General features: G+C 41.6%; 1 protein-coding gene across 1 annotated transcript in view; it reads right to left on the bottom strand.

Moving 5' to 3' along the window:
- The window catches only part of LOC132402501 (chitin synthase chs-1-like), a 67697-nt gene that overhangs the window by 26292 nt on the left and 23340 nt on the right, over positions 1-18065 (bottom strand). Inside the window, exons 6-9 of the mRNA XM_059985353.1 lie at positions 14076-14261; positions 7687-7864; positions 6367-6471; positions 390-531 (exon numbers count right to left, since the gene is read on the bottom strand). Of these exons, the coding sequence (XP_059841336.1) occupies positions 390-531; positions 6367-6471; positions 7687-7864; positions 14076-14261 (611 nt within the window). The remainder of the gene's footprint in view (positions 1-389; positions 532-6366; positions 6472-7686; positions 7865-14075; positions 14262-18065) is intronic.

Here is an 18065-nt window from a genome sequence, read left to right as displayed (position 1 = left end):
GAATCCATTGTCCCTACCACCCCATCAATCTCTGCATCCAACGCATTATCCTTTGCAACTTTAACCATCTCTAAAGGGATCCTAGATTCAATGTCCATTTAAGAATCGGATGACACAGGGGAAGAAGCTGCTCCTGAACCGCTGAGTGTGTGCCTTCAGGCTTCTGTATCTCCTACCTGATGGTAACAGTGAGAAAAGAGCATGCTCTAGGTGCTGGAGGTCCTTAATAATGGACACTGCCTTTTTTAATATTAGCTCGTGGACTGTGTACTACAAAGAAATAATATAATCTTTGATTGCACATAGGGTTTTTCAAATGAACAACTGAATTTATAGTTGGTAGAAATCTCAGGCGGAATGCAGGGCAGGTGCTGATTTATCAGACTTACCAAACCCTGTTGGGTGTATTCGCCCACAGGCAGCTCCGACTTTAGGGTATCTTCTAAGTCTGTCAATCAGTTGAGTTACAGCAGATGGTTGGAATTCAGTGTCCCCGTCCAGTGCCAAAATGTATGTGTTCATTTTCTCCCTCTGTTAACACAAAATAGATCACCATAAAGAATCCACATTTCTTTTCTTATACTCCTGCGATTCAAAGTTCAAGACAGTTCAAAATAAAATTTATCAGATTTCATAAGTGTCACCACATGCATTCCTGAGGTTCTTTTTCTGCGGGCATACTTAGCAAATTTATAGAACAGGAACTGTAAACAGGATGAATGGACAACAAACTGTGCAAAAGCAAATATAAATAAATAGCAATAAAAAAACAAGCATGAAGCAACAAGATCAAAGAGTCCTTAAATGAGTGTAGTTATCCCCTTTTGTTCTAGAAGCTGACGGTTGAGGGGTAACAATTGCTCTTGAACCTGGTGGTACATGTCCTGAAGCATTTGTACCTTTTACCAGATAGCAGCAGCAAGAAAAGAGTATGGCCTGGGTGATGAGTATCTTTGATGATGGATGCTGCTTTTCTACAGTAACGTTTCATGTAGATGTGCTCAATGGCTGGGAGGGTTTTACCCATGATATACTGGGCTGAATCCATTACCTTCTGTAGGATTTTATGTTCAAAAGCTTTGGTGTTCCCCTGCCAGGCCATAATGCAGCCAGTCAGCACACTTTACACCACACATCGAAAGAAGTTTGCCAAGGTTTCTGATGATATGTTGAATCTCCATAGACTCCTGAGGAAGTAGAGGCATCATCGTGCTTTCTTGGCAATTATTTTTATATGATGGGTCCAGGACCAGCATTTGCTAAAAGTGCCAGTCTATAGACAGCGGAAATACTGGCATTTCCTTGCTCTGTCACTTTCATTGTACACTTAAAACACTTTGGTGTATTACTGGAGGAACGTAGCATTGCCAGATATGAAAATTAACCCTTGGCCCAATTTGCCCTTTTGGACCTTTACAAAAAAGAACTCAAAATATTTTCTGAAAGAGAAAAGAGGAATTTACTCACAAGAAGTGCAGAAACCATCAGATTACCTGGGATTGGGATTACAACTGAGATCACACCCTATCTCAAAAAAAAATTAGTAAAGTCTGAGGCCATTTAAGTATTGTATGATTGTGTATTGTTTCATTTGGTTCTACATGTAGTCATATCATTTAAGTTAATCCTATTCTTAGGCCTTGAATAATGCAGATTTATAACTAAAGTAATTAAACCACACTTGACAGCAGGAACAACTGTCACTCCCTGGACAGCAGATGTTCAGATTTGAAGCAACATTTATCCTAATGATGATTGTCAGACATGGCCCTGACTAAAGATCAAATCTTAAATGCTGATCATTCTTTTCTATTCGGGTTTAGGAATCATGGACATTGTAGAAGGAAGCTACCTTATTTCCTTCATTGAATTCTCACTACATGGATGAAGGCCAGACAGCCATTCCTGTTTTCAATTTCTCTGACAGCTTTGTCCACCTGAATAACTGACCTTCTTGAGTATAGATTAAAAAAATAAATGAATTCAAAATTACAGGTGTTATGGGATACACAGAAAAGGCCAAACAGCATTTGTGGAGAGAGAAGTACAGTTAATGCTTAAAGGTCCATGGCCTTTCTTCAGAAGGCTGTGGAGGCTTTGCACAGTTACCTCGCCTTATGAATCTCAGGATAGTGTGTGATTTATTAACTAATTTCACACTTCCTATCACCTCCAGAGATGAGATACCTTCCATTCCTGTACGTCCTTCAGATGTGTGCTAGTTAGTCAATGAGCTTCCTCACTCTTATTCCCCCCATTTCCCGAAATTAAAGTTCAGCTGCCTGCTTAGTCAGTATATCTACTGTATTTCTTCTCAAGACCTGTTACTGCCCTCCTAATGTTTTACCACACTTCCAGAATTTTGTGACAACTACACATTTTAAAGCAAATATCCCGTAAACCTCTGTTTGAGTCAATAATATACAGTACATCTAAATAAAACAGTGCCCACTGTCTGCCATCCTCCAATCTAAAAAACAACAGCTCATCACACATTCTACTCTGTAAAGAATGAGTGTTAATTTATTATCTCAATTTAGACAATGCATGAAAACATATTTAGATATCTCAATGAAGTCTATGTGGTAAGTACACGTGGATTTATTTCATGGGAGCCAATGTTGCAATAGATCTTGTGTAGTGAGGGCATTCTCCATGTGGTAATAAGAACCTGGAGGTGTAGTTGGGAGTGGGTGAATATACTGGGATGTTCATTTATTTCCCAATAGTCAGAGAGAAATTATACCAGTGGTTGTGACGTTCTCATAATACGTACAGTATAGTGCCTCACTATGGCTCTATCTTGTCTAAAGAAGGACATAGGGTCGTAAAATATGGGAGCAAAATTATGTCATTTGGCCATTGAGACTTCTCCACTATTCAATCATGGATGATTTATTTTTCCCTTTCAATCCATTTTCGTGCCTTCTTCCTGGAGTCTTTGACACCCCTACTAATCAAGAACCTATCAAACTCTTGCTTTAAGTACCCCAAACACTTGGATTCCAAGGCCATCTGTGGCAATGAATTCCACCCTCTGGACAAAGAAATCCCTCTCATCTCAATTCTTCATCCTTTTTTCTGAGACTGTGCTCTCTGGTCCTAGACTCCCCTCTACTGGAAACATCCTCCCCATGTCCACTATGCATTTTGCTCTCTGTTTCAATGAGATAACTCCTCATCCTTCTAAACTCTAATGAGTACAAGCCCAGAACTACTGTATCAAGTACTCCTCATACACTCATACATTATAAACTCAAGGGATACTGCAGATGCTGGGAATCCAGAAAATGCTAGAGGAACTCAGTAGATCAGGTTCCATCTCTCGAGACAGACTGTCCTCTCTCACCACATTCAGGGTCCATCCCAAAGAGGCAGTACAACATATGCAAGTCTGTCTGGGTCATCTACTGCATCTGGTGTTCCAAGTTCAGACTCCTCAATATCAGTGAGACCCGAATTAGATTGGGGCAACCCCTTTAGTGGAGCACCTTCACTCTAAAAGGGGGGACTTCTCGGTAGCCAGTCATTTTAATTCCGCTTCCCATTCCCATTCCGACATTTCAGTCCAAGACCTCCTCTACTGCCACAATGGGGCTGCTCTCAGGGCTGGAGGAGCAACACTACATGTTCCATTTGGGTAGCCTCCAACTTGATGGCATCAACATAATTTTTCCAAATTCCTCTAATTTCTCACCCCTCTCTGTTCTTCCCTTTCCCATTCTGGCTCCCCTCTTACCCATTCTCTTCTGCTCACCTGCCTATCACTTTCCTCTGGTGGCCTTGCTCCTTCTCTGGCCCACTCTCCTCTCCTATCAGATTTTGCCTTCTTTAGCCTTTTATTTTTCTTTTACTTCATTCCCTACCTCCCCCCTCAGGCTTCATCAATCAACTTCCTGCTTATTCTCCTTTCCCTCCCCCCACCCTCTTATTCCGGTTTCTTCCTTTCTAGTCCGGATGAAGAGTCTCAGCCTGGAAAGTCGACTCTTTGTTCCTCTCCATAAATGCTCCCTGACCTGTCGAGTTCTTCCAGCATTTTGTATATGCTACTCCTCATATATTAACCTTTTCATTCTCTGGATTAATGTAAAAAAAAACTCCTCTGTTGTCTCTCCACATCTTTCCATAGATATGCGGCCCAAAACCGTTCACATTTATCCAAATATGGTCTGACCAATGTTCCATAAAGCCCCAGCACTCCATTCCTTCTTTTATATTTTAATCCACTTGAAATGAATGCTAACATTTCATTTGCCTTTCTTACTACCAACTCAACATGCGATTTAAGCTTCAGGGAATTGTGCACTAGGAGTCTCATGTCACATTGAACATTCTATTTCTGAATTTTCCTCCATTTGGAAAATAGTCTACACCATTATTCTTTCTGCCAAAGTGCGTAACTATACACTTCCCTACATTGTATTCCATTTGCCATTTGGTACATGGAGCTTAGAAAAATAGAGGTAATTTCTAAAGTAAGTACATGTTCAGCACAGCATTGTGGGCCGAACAGCCTGTATTGTGCAGTAGGTTTTCTATGTTTCTATGTTCACCACGTTGTTCTCCATTCTCCAAAACTGTCCAAGTCCTTCTGCAGATTCCCTGCTTCCTCAACACTACCTGTCCCTCCACCTATCTTTGTATCATCCATAAACTTGGCAATAAAGTCAACCAGATCATTACCATATCATGTGAAAAGTAGAAGACCCAACATCAGCCCCTGGGGAACACCACTAATCACCAGGAGCTAACTAGAAAAGGCCTCCTTTAATCCTTACTCTTTTCTTTACCAATTTTCCATCTTCTATCTATGCTAGTACTTTTCCTGTAATACCATGGACTCCTATCTTGTCATATGTGGCACCTTGTCAAAGGCCTTCTGAAAGTCAAGTAAACAACATCCACTGACTATCCGTTGCCTATCCTTCCTTTTGCTTCCTTAAAGAATTCTAACAAAATTTTCAGGCAAGATCTCCAGTTAAGGAAACCGCACTGACTTTGGTCTATTTTATCATGTGCTTCCAAGTAACCCAAAATTTCATCCTTAATAATAGATTCCAGCATTTTGTCAACTACTGAAGTCAAGTTAACTAGCCTAAAATACCCTGTCCTTCTGCACCCCCCCCCCCCCCAGAGTGGAATGACATTTGCAATTTTCTTGTCCTCTGTAATGATCACAAGATCAAGTGATACTTGAAAGATCACTAATAACACCTCCATAATCACTTCAGTTACCTCTTTCAGAATCCTGGGTTGTAGTCTGTCTGGTCCAGTTGACTTATCTACCTTCACACGTTTCAACTTCCCAACATCTTCTCCTTAGTATTAGGGATTTCACTCACACCTGCTTCCCTGACACTCAAACTTCTGGCATACTGCTGGTATCTTTCACAGTGAAAATTGACACAAGATACTTATTCAGTTTGTCTGCCATTTGTTTGTTCCACATTGCTACTTCTCCAGTGTTATTTCCTAGAAGTCCGATGTCCACTCTTGACTGCCTTTTACTCTTTTTGATAAAAATTTTGAATCCTCTTTTATATTATTGGCTAACATACCCTCATAATTCATCTTTCATTATATAGAGCACAGAACGTTATAGCTCAGTAAGGGCCCTTGATGTTGTGCTGACCTCTTAACCTACTCTAAGATCAATCTAACTCTTCCCTACGACATAGTTCATTAACATACATTTTCCTTTTCTCTGCATGTCTATCTAAGAGTCTCTTCTCTGTCTTTTATATATTTGCCTCTACCACCAGCAGTAAGTTCCAAGCACCCACAACTGTGTAAAAATCCTACCTCTGTCTTTTTCTTCACTCAGTGGTTTTTTAGTTACTTTCCATTGATTTTTAAAAGCTTTCCAATCCTCTATCTTCCCACTAAGTTTGTCTAGGTTGTATGCCCTCTCTTGCTTTTATGCTACTGTTGACTTCTTTGTCAGCCACAGTTGCCTCACCCTCCGTCACAATGCTTCTTCTTTGGGATGAAATGACTGTCTTCAGAATTACTCCCAGAAACTCCAGCCATTGGTGCTCCATCATCATCCCTGTTTGGGTCTCCTTCCAAATCAACTTTGATTAGTTCCTCTGTAGTTAATAATGCCAATACATCCCATTTTAGCTTCTCCCTGTCAAACTGAAGCATGAGTTTAATCCTATTTTGAATACTGCTCCTAAAGGCACCTTTACCTTAAGCTCCCTCATCAAATCTGGTTCATTGCACAACACCAAATCCAGAATTGCCTTTTCCTTGGTGGGCTTGATCACAAGCTGCTCTGAAAAGCTATCTCATAGACATTCTACAAATGGATGATCTTTTCAAGTTTTGTGTAAAGTTAAAACCAATTCACTACATTTCTCTTACCTCTAAGTAGGAACAAAGTTTGGCTTTGATTTCTGGATGCAGTTGCTTAGATATATAATGCTTCCTGTATAGCTTCCAACCCAGAAGATAATACATATACATCACCTAAATAAAAAACAGTGCATGAGTCTCAGTTAAATTAGGGGCATGGATGCAATAGAGGTTTCACATTCTGTACATGTACATCTGCATACATTTATAATGTTCATGTCTTCATGGCAGCATCTCTCTTAATGACCAAACTTTCACAGATGTGCTTTTGTGTTTTCCCACATTGTTTAATTTTTTTTCTATTTTAATACTTAAAATAAAACCATTAAATTTCAAGCAACCTTGCAATTTTGTTGTTGTTTTATCTCTCACCACTCAAAGGTATGGCATACAAGAGAACTAAAGAAGATCTAAATTTTGACAACCATCACCACCAATACCATCACTAAAGGCCCTGAATGTACCACCTCTCCACCTGCTCAGCACCTATTAACCATTCCTCTGTTATGGTCCAGTCCAGAGACCGCATTCCGCGTCTTGATCTGATCCGCGGACTCCGGACTCCAGGTCTTGTAGCCATCCCTCCTTTCACCCTTGAGCCCAATTAGTCACACCTGTGGATCATCGTGGCTTGTTGGGGATCAAGGATGTGTACCTGATGCCCATCGACTGGCGGTGTATATAGGGGGCTCTGGGACTGAGTGGAATTTCCATCAGTATAAGAATGAGTTCTTTGAGTAAGTCTGGCAGTCACCCTGGACCTAGTTCCCTTCCTATCCTTTGCCTCTGTCGGGCAAGCCTGGCTGGACTGCCGTTGCCCGATGGGGGACTCTGCCCCTTTCCATCCCTTGCTGCTGAAGGGTTGTGCCCTGCAACCTACCCAGGTGCCCTGTGACCTGCTCAGGCCCCTGTGTTCCTGCCTGGGAGGTCTGGGCCCTGCCCAGGAGTTATGTGGCCTGCCCAGTGAATTCCTAGACCTTGCCTGAACTCTAAGACTCTCCCGGAACCCCAGAATCACCTTGAATGTCATGTCCCTCATGCACACCATGGTCACCACATCTTGTCTATCGTTTAGTTGTTCCTGTCCTGTGCCTAGTACTTTAGTGCCTGCATCCTGCACTTGGGTCCAGCCTCCTGTCCCCTTATGACAACCTCACCCTGTATCTCTCCAGCCCACAATGCCCTGAAGCCAGTATGATTTGCATGAGATCCAGACATGGACATCCCTTCTACCCCATCCTCCCTCATTGCCATGTACCAGCCTGCTGTCCTTAGAAGGGATGAAGCAGGATTCACTTCCACGTCACATAAAGTAGCTATGTGCTTCACCTGTGACCATCTTTTACGATTTCGGATAAGTTGCTTGTCTTTCATGTGGACATGCAGGCCACTTCCACAAGGTAAAATGTAAGACAGTCTTCCACCATAGGGAGTGGAGATCACCTTTGCTGAATTCATCCTGTCACCTTCTTTAGAAGAAGACGTTCCATTATTACCTTGAAAAGCCCTATTAAATGGAAAAAAATGCGTTACCACTGCAGGAAATACCTTAATTTGTCAAAGACCAAACAGAAACTAATTTCCTAGCAGGATATCAAGACTCATCTTCAAAAAGAGGCAACAGAACTTAAAAAGCAAATCCCTCTTACTCTCTTTCTTGAAAAGAACATGCGTATCAGTACAGAACATCCTCCTTCTGACATGTTCCCTTTGAAGGGAAACACACATTTTGTTTTGCTGCTGGGATTTGTTCCAGCCTAGATCTTCTAGAAAGTTCAAGTTTAATTGCCATTTAACCATATTGGAATACTCATGAATGCAGTGTGAAAAATACAGTACTAATAATCATACACAGCACAAGGCATGCATAGCACAGATACAATAGTGGCAAAAAACAGTCACACAAAAAAATTGTCTGTCCCTGAGTCCATGAATGTTGAAGCAGTCTGCAGATTAACACAATATACAATACTCTGCAGGAGTCAAGCACATATATCAGGTTTACATTAATCAGGTCCACAGTCCAAGGATAAAAGATAGGAGCAGGTCGTGGTTGTGTCAAAAAGCTTTGACCAGTGACCAATCAGCATATGGGATTGATTAGTAAGAGCAAATTAAAGGAAAGCAGCAGCAGTGGCCAGTGTTACAATGGCTGTCGTCTGAATGAATATGGTTAAAGTGCTGGTTGTAAGGATTTAGCTCTTTGAGACTTCAATGAAAGGAGGCTTCACTCAGAGAAAGTAAAGGAAAGAAAAGCTCTTTTTTTCCATTCTCTTCTTTATATCTGCTCAGCTAGGACAATAGGGATGACAGGCAGGATAGTGAAATGCTCCTCTTGCGGGATGTGGGAAGGCAGGGAAACCGCCAGTATCCCAGGTGACTACAAATGTGAGAAGTGCATCCAGCTGCAGCTTCTAACAATCCACGTCAAGGAGTTTGATCTGGAATGGGATGAACTCCTGATCATTTGAAATGAAGCGGTGATGGATAGGACATATCGAGAGGTAGTTACACCCAAGGTGCAGGACATGGGAATCTGAGTAACAATCAGGAAGGGGAAAGGGGTTAAGGAGTCCGTGGCTAACCGCCTCAATAACAGGTCTATCACCTTGGAAACTGTCAGGGGATGACCTACCGTCCCTGATAAAGATGGCAGAGTTGGTCATTGAAACATCAGTTATAACCATACCTGTACCCAGCTGGAAGCTCAAGATGATTTAGGGTGGAATATGAAAGTAAGTTAGCCAATAATATTAAAAAGGTTACCAGAAGTTTCTTCAGATACGTAAAATGTAAAAGGGAGGTGAGAGTGGACAACAGACTGTTGGAAAATGATGCTGGAGAGGTAATGATGAGGTACAACAAAATGGCGGATGAACTGAGTAAGTATTTGTATCTGTCTTCACAGTGGAAGACACTAGCAGTATGGTGTAAGTTTCAGGGGTCATGAAGTGTGAAAGGTCTGAAGATAGATAAGTCACTTGCACCAGGTGTACACCCCAGGGTTCTGAAGGAGGTGGCTGAAGAGATTGTGAGGCATTAGTAATGATTATTCAATAATCAGTTGATTCAGAAGACTGGAAAATTGTAAATGTCACTTCACTCTTCAAGAAGAGAGAAAGGCAGGAGAAAGAAACCTATAGGCCAGTTAATCTGACTACAGTGGTTGGGAAAGTGCTGGAGCCAATTATTTAGGATAAGATGTACATGACAGAGGCACATGATAAAACAGGTCATGGTCAGCATGGTTTCCTCAAGGAAAAATCTTGCCTGACAAACCTGTTTGAATTCTTTGAGGAAATAACAAGCAAGATAGACGAATAGAATCAGTTGATGGTGTGTACCTAAATTTTCAAAAGGCTTTCACAAGGTGCCAGACATGAGACTGCTTAACAAGCTACGAACCCATGGTGTTAGGAAAATATTTTTAGCATTGATAAAGAAGTGGCTGATTGGCAGTTGGCAAAGTGTGATAACAAAGGGAACCTTTTCTGGTTGGCTGCTAGTGATTAGCAGTGTTCTACTGAAGTCTGTGCTGGCACTAATTATTTTTATGTTTTATGTCAGTGATGCAGATGATAGAAACATAAATCCTACAGCACAATACAGGCCCTTGGCCCACAATGCTGTGCCGAACATATACTTACTTTAGAAATTACCTAGGGTTTCCCATAGCTTCCTATTTTTCTAAGTTCCATGTACCTATCCAGGAGTCTCTTAAAAGACCCTACAATATCCACCTCCACCACCGTCACCAGTAGCCCATTCCACACTCTGCCACTCTCTGCGTAAAAAATTTACCCCTGACATCTCCTCTGTACCTACTTCCAACCACCTTAAAATTGTACCCTCTTCTGTTAGCCATTTCAGCCCTGGGGAAAAAGCCTCTGACTATCCACAAGATCAATGCCTCTCATCATCTTACACAGCTCTATCAGGTCACCTCTCATCCTCTGCCACTCAAGGAGAAAAGGCCAAGTGCACTCAACCTATTCTCACAAGGCATGCTCCCCAATCCCTGTAGATCTCCTCCGCACTCTTTCTATAGTTTCCACATCTTTCCTGTAATGAGGAGACCAGAACTGACCATAGTATTCCAAGTGGGATCTGACCAGAGTCATATATAGTTGTGGCATTACCTCTCGGCTCTTAAACACAATCCCACAGTTGATGAAGGCCAATGCACCATATGCCTTCTTAACTACAGAGTCAACCTGCGCTGCAGTTTTGAGTGTCCTATGAACTCGGACCCCAAGATCCCTCTGATGCTCCACACTGTCAAGAGTCTTACCATTAATACTCACTTCTGCCATCATATTTGACCTACTGAAATGAACCACCTCACACTTATCTGAGTTGAACTCCATTTGCCACTTCTCAGCCCAGTTTTGCATTCTATCAATGTCCTGCTGTAACCTCTGACAGCCCTCCACACTATCCACAACACCCCCAACCTTTGTGTTATCAGCAAATTTAGTAACCCATCCCTCCACTTCCTCATCTAGGTCATTTATTAAAATCACGAAGAGGAGGGGTCCCAGAACAGATCCCTGAGGCACACCACTGGTCACCGACCTCCATGTAGAATAATGACCCATCTACAACCACTCTTTGCCTTTTGTGAGCAAGCCCGTTCTGGATCCCAAAGCAAGGAGCCCTTGGATCTCATGCCTCCTTACTTTCTCAACAAGCCTTGCATGGGGTACCTTATCAAATACCTTGCTGAAATCCATACACACTACATCTACAGCTCTACCTTTATCAATGTGCTTAGTCACATCCATGAAAAATTCAGACTCGTAAGGGGCGACTTGCCTTTGACAAAGCCATGCTGACTATTCCTAATCATATGCTTTTCCAAATGTTCATAAATGCTGACTCTCAGGATCTTCTCCATCAACATACCAACCAGTAAAGTAAGATTCACTGGTCTATAATTTCCTGGGCTATCTCTACTCCCTTTCTTGAATAAGGGAACATCTGCAACCCTCAAATCCTCCAGAACCTCTCCTGTCCCCATAGATGATGCAAAGATCATTGCCAGATGCTCAGCAATCTCCTCCTTCACCTCCCACAGTAGCCTGGGGTACATTTCATCCGGTCCTGAAGACTTATCCAACTTGATGCTTTCCAAAAGCTTCAGCACATCCTCTTTCTTAATGTCTGTATGCTCAAGTTTTTCAATCCATTGTAAGTCATCCCTACAATCACCAAGATCCTTTTCCATAGTGAATACTGAAGCAAAGTATTCATTAAGTATCTCTGCCATCTCCTCTGGTTCCATACACATTTTTCCACTGTCACTCTTGATTAATCCTATTCTCTCATGTCTTATCCTCTTGTTGTTCACATACTTGTAGAATGCCTTGGGGTTTTCCTTAATCCTGCCCGCCAAGGCCTTCTCATGGCCCCTTCTGGCTCTCCTAATTTCATTCTTAAGATCCTTCCTGCTGGCTTTATAATCTTCTAGATCTCTATCATCACCTAGTTTTTAGAACCTTTTGTAAACTTTCTTTTCTTCTTGACTAGATTTTCAACAGCCTTTGTACACTATGGTTCCTGTACCCTACCGTCCTTTTCCTGTCTCATTGGAACATACCTATGCAGAACACCACACAAATATCCCCTGAACTTTTGCCACATTTCTGCTGTACATTTCCCTGAGGACATCTGTTCCCAATTAATGCTTCCAAATTCCTGTCTGATTACTCCACTTAAACACTTTCCTAACTTGTCTGTTTCTATCCCTCTCCAATGCTGTGAGATGCTTTACAGCTCCAATGTAAAGAAGATAGAATTGTGATCACTATCTTCAAAATGTTCTCCCACTCAGAGACCTGACACCTGACCAGGTTCATTTCCCACTACCAGATCAAGTACAGTCTCTCCTCTTATAGGCCTATCTACATATTGCGTCAGGAAACCTTCCTGAACACACCTAACAAACTGCACCCCATCTAAACCCCTTGCTCTAGGGAGATGTTAATCAATATTTGGGGAATTAAAATCTCCCACCATGACAGCCCTGTATTATTACAATTTCCAGAATCTGTCTCCCTATCTGCTCCTCGATGTCCCCCTTACTATTGGGTGGTCTATAAAAAACACCTAGTAGAGTTATAGACCCCTTCCTGTTTCTAACTTCCACGCACAAGGACTCAGTAAATAATCCCTTCATGACTTCTTCCTTTTTTGCAGATGGAGTTGACGGCTTTGTTGCAAAGTTTGCAGACGATATGAAGATAGGTGGAGGGGCGGGTAGTTTTGAGAAAGTAGAGAGGCTACAAAAAAATTTATACAGATTAGAAGAATGGCCAAAGAAATGATAGATGGAATACCCAGTGTCAGGACGGCTGCAGACAGATGACAGTACCGCTTGCTGCCAAGTCCTCACTATGACCAAGGCTGCCCGGCTTCTTCATCGTCCAACCCCGCTATTTGACAATAAACCAATGAAACATTCCACACCATCAATGTCTAACTGGGTCATGTGGTCACAAGAAAAGCGACAAAGCAATCACGGTGTTAGACTGCACATTGCCTTCGTGCACAGACGCCTCTCTGTCACAGACAGCATCACAGTCCACAGTGAGTCCCTGTCCTTCTGTTTCTCCACCAACAAGCAACTCACTGATGGGGTAGACCTGCAGTATCTTAAGTTTTTAGTGTCTAGCTGGGTCTTGCAATCATAACAAATATGTTTAAGAAAGACAATAACACCTTTGGTTGACCCTGTAGAAGTTGCTGCGTCCAAGCACACCGCCATGTTACTGCAAATAATAAAGCTTCTATCCTCTAGCAAAAGAGCACATTGGGAATGTAGCATCTGCCTAGAAGCTGCCAAGAGTTGCATGGAGATAAGTTACGAAACAAACAGAGCCTACTGTTGCCTTCAGCCCCAAGTGGACACAGAGTCATTAGGGCTCTGACCTGGAGAACGAGTCAGTCACAGTTGTCTTCCAAAAGAGACCACGTAGGAAGCAACACTAAATAAAAAAGGTATTTCTGGCCAAGGTTAATTAAGTGAATACTCTGTACCATCTTTTCAGTTCTGACAAACATTGCATTCTTCTGAGCAATGAACCCACAAGATGTAAAATCGAATTTTCCATTACAGCTTCACAGATTCCAAATTAAATTAAACAATTTCAGGTAATTTTTTTTCATTCCCTGTTTTTATTTCAGATTTCTAAGTTGGTTAATTTTCCTTTATGTCATTTCAGATAATGATTTTCCTTCTTGTTCCTCCTTGAGACAAATACTGTTTTGCCTGTCTTGTTTCATGAACACTCTTTTTTACCGTCACTCTAATTCCATTTTGCTCCCCACTGCTACTGCATAACCTGCTAAGATATTTCCAAAGTCGTCTGTTTTACTTCAGGTTTTCGGCATGTACCATATTCTCCATTTGAATTCAGTAAATACAATTAAAAAGTTGTGTGGCGATTAATGCTTTAATGGTCATCAGAACTAAAATCTAATTTTTGATTGTGTTTGATACATGAATTTGGCGTAGCAAGAAGTTAGGATCGGCATTACTATGACAACCTAGCTACTTGCAATCACATCACTGACTTGTATTTACAGTTCCTGACAAATTTCCCTCAGGCAGTTTCTTTATGCTCAGTGTGACTTATGAAAGTAACTTCTCATAACAAACAATCAAGTATTTATGTACAGAACAGAAAGAATAAATTTCAGAATAATTAAAACCACACCTGTAAGTTTTATTTATTGCTTGGATTAGCGATTCCAAGAATTCATTAATAACCCTTTTTCTTGTGCCCGCCTCTCTATCTGTAACATTCGTGAAGGCGTCATCAAACATGATGTGGACTTCAAAGTCAAAGCTGTCATCACTTTTATCTGATGTTGCCCAATGCTTTTCCTTGAATCTGTCCAATCTGTTAAGAAATAATTTGTGTAACAATCACAAAATTCTGGAGACATTCAGCAAGTCAGGAGGCAAATGAACAGTTGTATCATGAAATTTCTTAACTTTGCAGCAGTAGTACAATGTGATGTATAATAGAGAGAAAAAAGAAAACTATGAATTAGAGTAAGTATATGTATATGTATATATATATATATAAAATAGTTAAATTAAATAGGTCATGCAAACAATGTTCTAAAATAGAAAACATCCTGAGAACACAGCGGAGGAACTGAGAGAAAGGAATAGCATATTTACAAGTGACTGGTGGGAAGAGGGAAACTCAACACAACTGTGAGAGGCAGTGGGTTTGTAAACGATGTCAATGATTGCAACAACAAGATTGAGGAAAGGAAGATCAGTGTCAGAGATGAGCCTTATAAATTTGAGGGCAGAGTGCAAGTGGGAGGCAAATTTGATGAGCACAGCATGGGTGTTGAATGTGGTGTGAAAAGAGTTAAGGGGTATTGCCGGTGTATGTTTTTAACACATAGCCGACAAACAGGCAGGCATAACAGGGACCATGCTAGTGCCCATGGGTACACCTTTGGTTTGGAGAAAGTCGGAGGAGACAAAAGAGAAATTGTTGCGGGTAAGAACCAGCTCTTCCAGATGGAGGGGGGTGGTGCTCAAGGAGAACTCTCTGTTGTCCAGAGAGAGAGATTTATGGCTTTCCAAACAGAACTGGAAGCATTATAGGGACTGGGAATCTATTTTGAAGATGAGATGATCTAGGCCAGGCAACTAAAAGCGATTGAAGTGCTGGAGAGCATATGATGTGTTATGGATATAGGTAGGAAGGGTTTGAACCAAGGAGTCTAAATACTGTATGTGGACATGAGTTCAGAGGGACAAGAGCTGGCAGAAACAATTGACCTGCCAGCTCATTCAGGATTGTGGACATTGGATAGGAGGTGGAATGAGCAGTGTGGGATACAGGAACAATGAGGTTGGAGGCAGTGGATGGGAGATCTCCAGAATCAATAAGGTTGGTGATGGTGCTGGAGACAATGGCCCGGTGCTGCATAGTGAAGTACTTGGCAAGGGGTGTGTGAGAGGAGGCAGCTGAGAGCTGACATCTGGCCTCAACAAGGTAGAGGTCAGTCCACCAGGCTACAACAGTAACCACGCTCCCTCTCCCCCACCCCACTACTGCCCATCAGTGGGTTAGATCGTGAGGTTGAGATTGGTGTGGAGAGAGCAGACGGCAGTGAGATAAGAGGGGATGAGAATAGAATAGAAGAGAATAAGAGTTGATGTCTCATCGACAGCAAGAGATATAAAGATCCAGAATGGACAAAAGTCAAGAGCAAGGCAGCTTAGAAGAGGAGGCTCAGTTAGGGTGGGGAAGTAGGTTCAGAGACGGAGACAATGGAAGAAGAGCTTGGCATCGGGATAGGCGTGGAACTCATTATTAATCACTCTTCTCACAGCAGCTGAATAGATCAGATAACATTTAATTTATATCTGAACCTTGCAGTCTCATGCAAAGTGTGTTTTTTGTAGCCAATGATAAGCCAGTGAACAACTAACCACAAAAGCAATATATTTTGGATGATGGAGATGCAATATAAGGAACAGCACGCGATGAAAATAGTAATCAGATGAGGCTGTGTCTCCCTTGCCAGCATATCCTTTCTTAGATATGGGGCCCAAAACTGCTCACAATACTTCAGACATGGTCTGACCAACGTCTTAGAAAGTTTCAGCATTACACCCTTTATTTATATTTTTGTCCTCTTGAAATGATTGCTAACATTGCATTTGTTTTCCTTACTACTGATGCAACTTGCAAGTTAACCTTTAGGGAAGTCCTGCACTAGGACTCCTAAGTCCCTTCTCACCTCTGATTTTGCAATTTGCTCCACATTTGGAAAATAGTCTATGCTTTTATTCCTTCTACCAAAGTGTATGACGATACAACTCCCTACACTGTATTCCATCTGCCACTTCTTTGTCCATTCTCCTAATCTGTCCAAGTCCTTCTGCAGAATTCCTTCTTCCTCAATGCTACTTGCCCCTCCACCTATCTTTGTATCATCCAAAAACATGGCCACAATGCCATCAATTCCTTCATTGAGATTATTAATATATAAAGTATAGTTACCTCACTTTATGAATCCCAGGATAGTATGTGATTTAATTACTTTCATATTTCCTGCCACCTTGAGAGACTACATACCCAGGTTCTCCCACTCCTATACATGCTTTAGATATATATGTGCTATTTAGTCAACCGAAGATTCAAACGAGAGGACATGATTTGAGAGTTAGGGGGCAGAGTTTAAGGGAAACACGAGGGGGTATTTCTTTACTCAGAGAGTGATAGCTGTGTGGAATGAGCTTCCTGTAGAAGTAGTAGAGGCCAGTTCAGTTGTGTCATTTAAGGTAAAATTGGATAGGTATATGGACAGGAAAGGAGTGGAGGGTTATGGGCTGAGTGCGGGTAGGTGGGACTAGGTGAGATTAAGAGTTCGGCACAGACTAGGAGGGCCGAGATGTTTCCGTGCTGTGATAGTTATATATGGTTATAACCTTCTCCATCACTGCTACTTCTGCCATTTCCTGAAATAAAATTTCAGCTATCCATTTAGTCAGTATATCTACTGTGTTTCTTCTCAAAGCCTAATGGTTTATCACTCTTCCAGGATTTTGTGTCACCTGCATGTTAAAAAATATATCCTATAAGCCTGTATCTGGGTCGATAATATACACTAGGATGGCACAGGAGCACATTGCTTAGCACAGTGCTTGACAGTACCAGTGACCTGGGTTCAAATCCTGCTACTGCAGGTGAGGAGTTTGAACATTCTCCCCATGACCGCATGGTTTTCCTCCAGGTGCTCCAGTTTCTTCCCACAGTGCAAAGACATTCCAGTTGGTAGGTTAATTGGCCATTGTAACTTGTCCCATGATTAGGGTGGATTTAAATTGGGGAGTGCTAGGCTTGAAGCACCAGGAGGGTCTATGCCAAGCTTAATCAATAAGCAAATAAAACAGTGACCACTCTCTACCCCCCTCCAGTATGAACATAACAGTTCACCACACATTCTGCTCTCTGCAAAGAATGAGTGTTAATTTATTATCTCAATTTAACAGTGCAAGAAAAGAAGTAACTATTTAGATATCCTACAGAAGTCATAGGGATGTGGATTTATTTCCGAGGAGGATAGAAATGCTGCAATAGGTTGAGTGGACCATAAAGAGGGCATTTTTTTTTGTAGAAAATAAGGATTTGAAGATGTAGTTAGGAGTGGGGCAGCAGGATTGGATTAATACACTGGGAGCTCTTAATTTTCCAATAGTCCAAGAAAAATTATACAAGCAGACATGACACTCTCAAATGCCTCATTGGACTTTAATATGTCTGGTGAAGGTTGTAAGACCTTAATATATGGGAGCAGAATTGCACCATTTGGCCCATCAAGTGTGCTTTACGATTTGATCATAGCTGATTTATTTACCACTCTCAACCCCATTCTCCTGCCTTCTCCTACCTTCTCCCATCAGCCTTTGACACCCTTACTAATGAAGAACCTATCAACCTCCATTTTAAATTTACCCAGTCACTTGGACTTCACAGCTGTCTGAATTCCATTGATTCACCACCTCTGTCTAATCCTCTTCATTTCAGTTCTAAAGGGACATCCTTTGATTCTGAGGTTGTACTCTTTAGTCCTAGTCTATCCCATTACTGAAAACATTCTCTCCATATCCACTCTATATTTCTTTCCATGCTTCACTGAGATACCCACTTATTCTTCTGAACTCCAAT

Source organism: Hypanus sabinus, chromosome 12 (genome assembly GCF_030144855.1).
Source record: "Hypanus sabinus isolate sHypSab1 chromosome 12, sHypSab1.hap1, whole genome shotgun sequence".
NCBI classification, from domain to species: Eukaryota; Metazoa; Chordata; class Chondrichthyes; order Myliobatiformes; family Dasyatidae; genus Hypanus; species Hypanus sabinus.
Note: the sequence above shows the minus strand (reverse complement) of the source record. Positions and strands in the feature narration are given on the sequence as shown.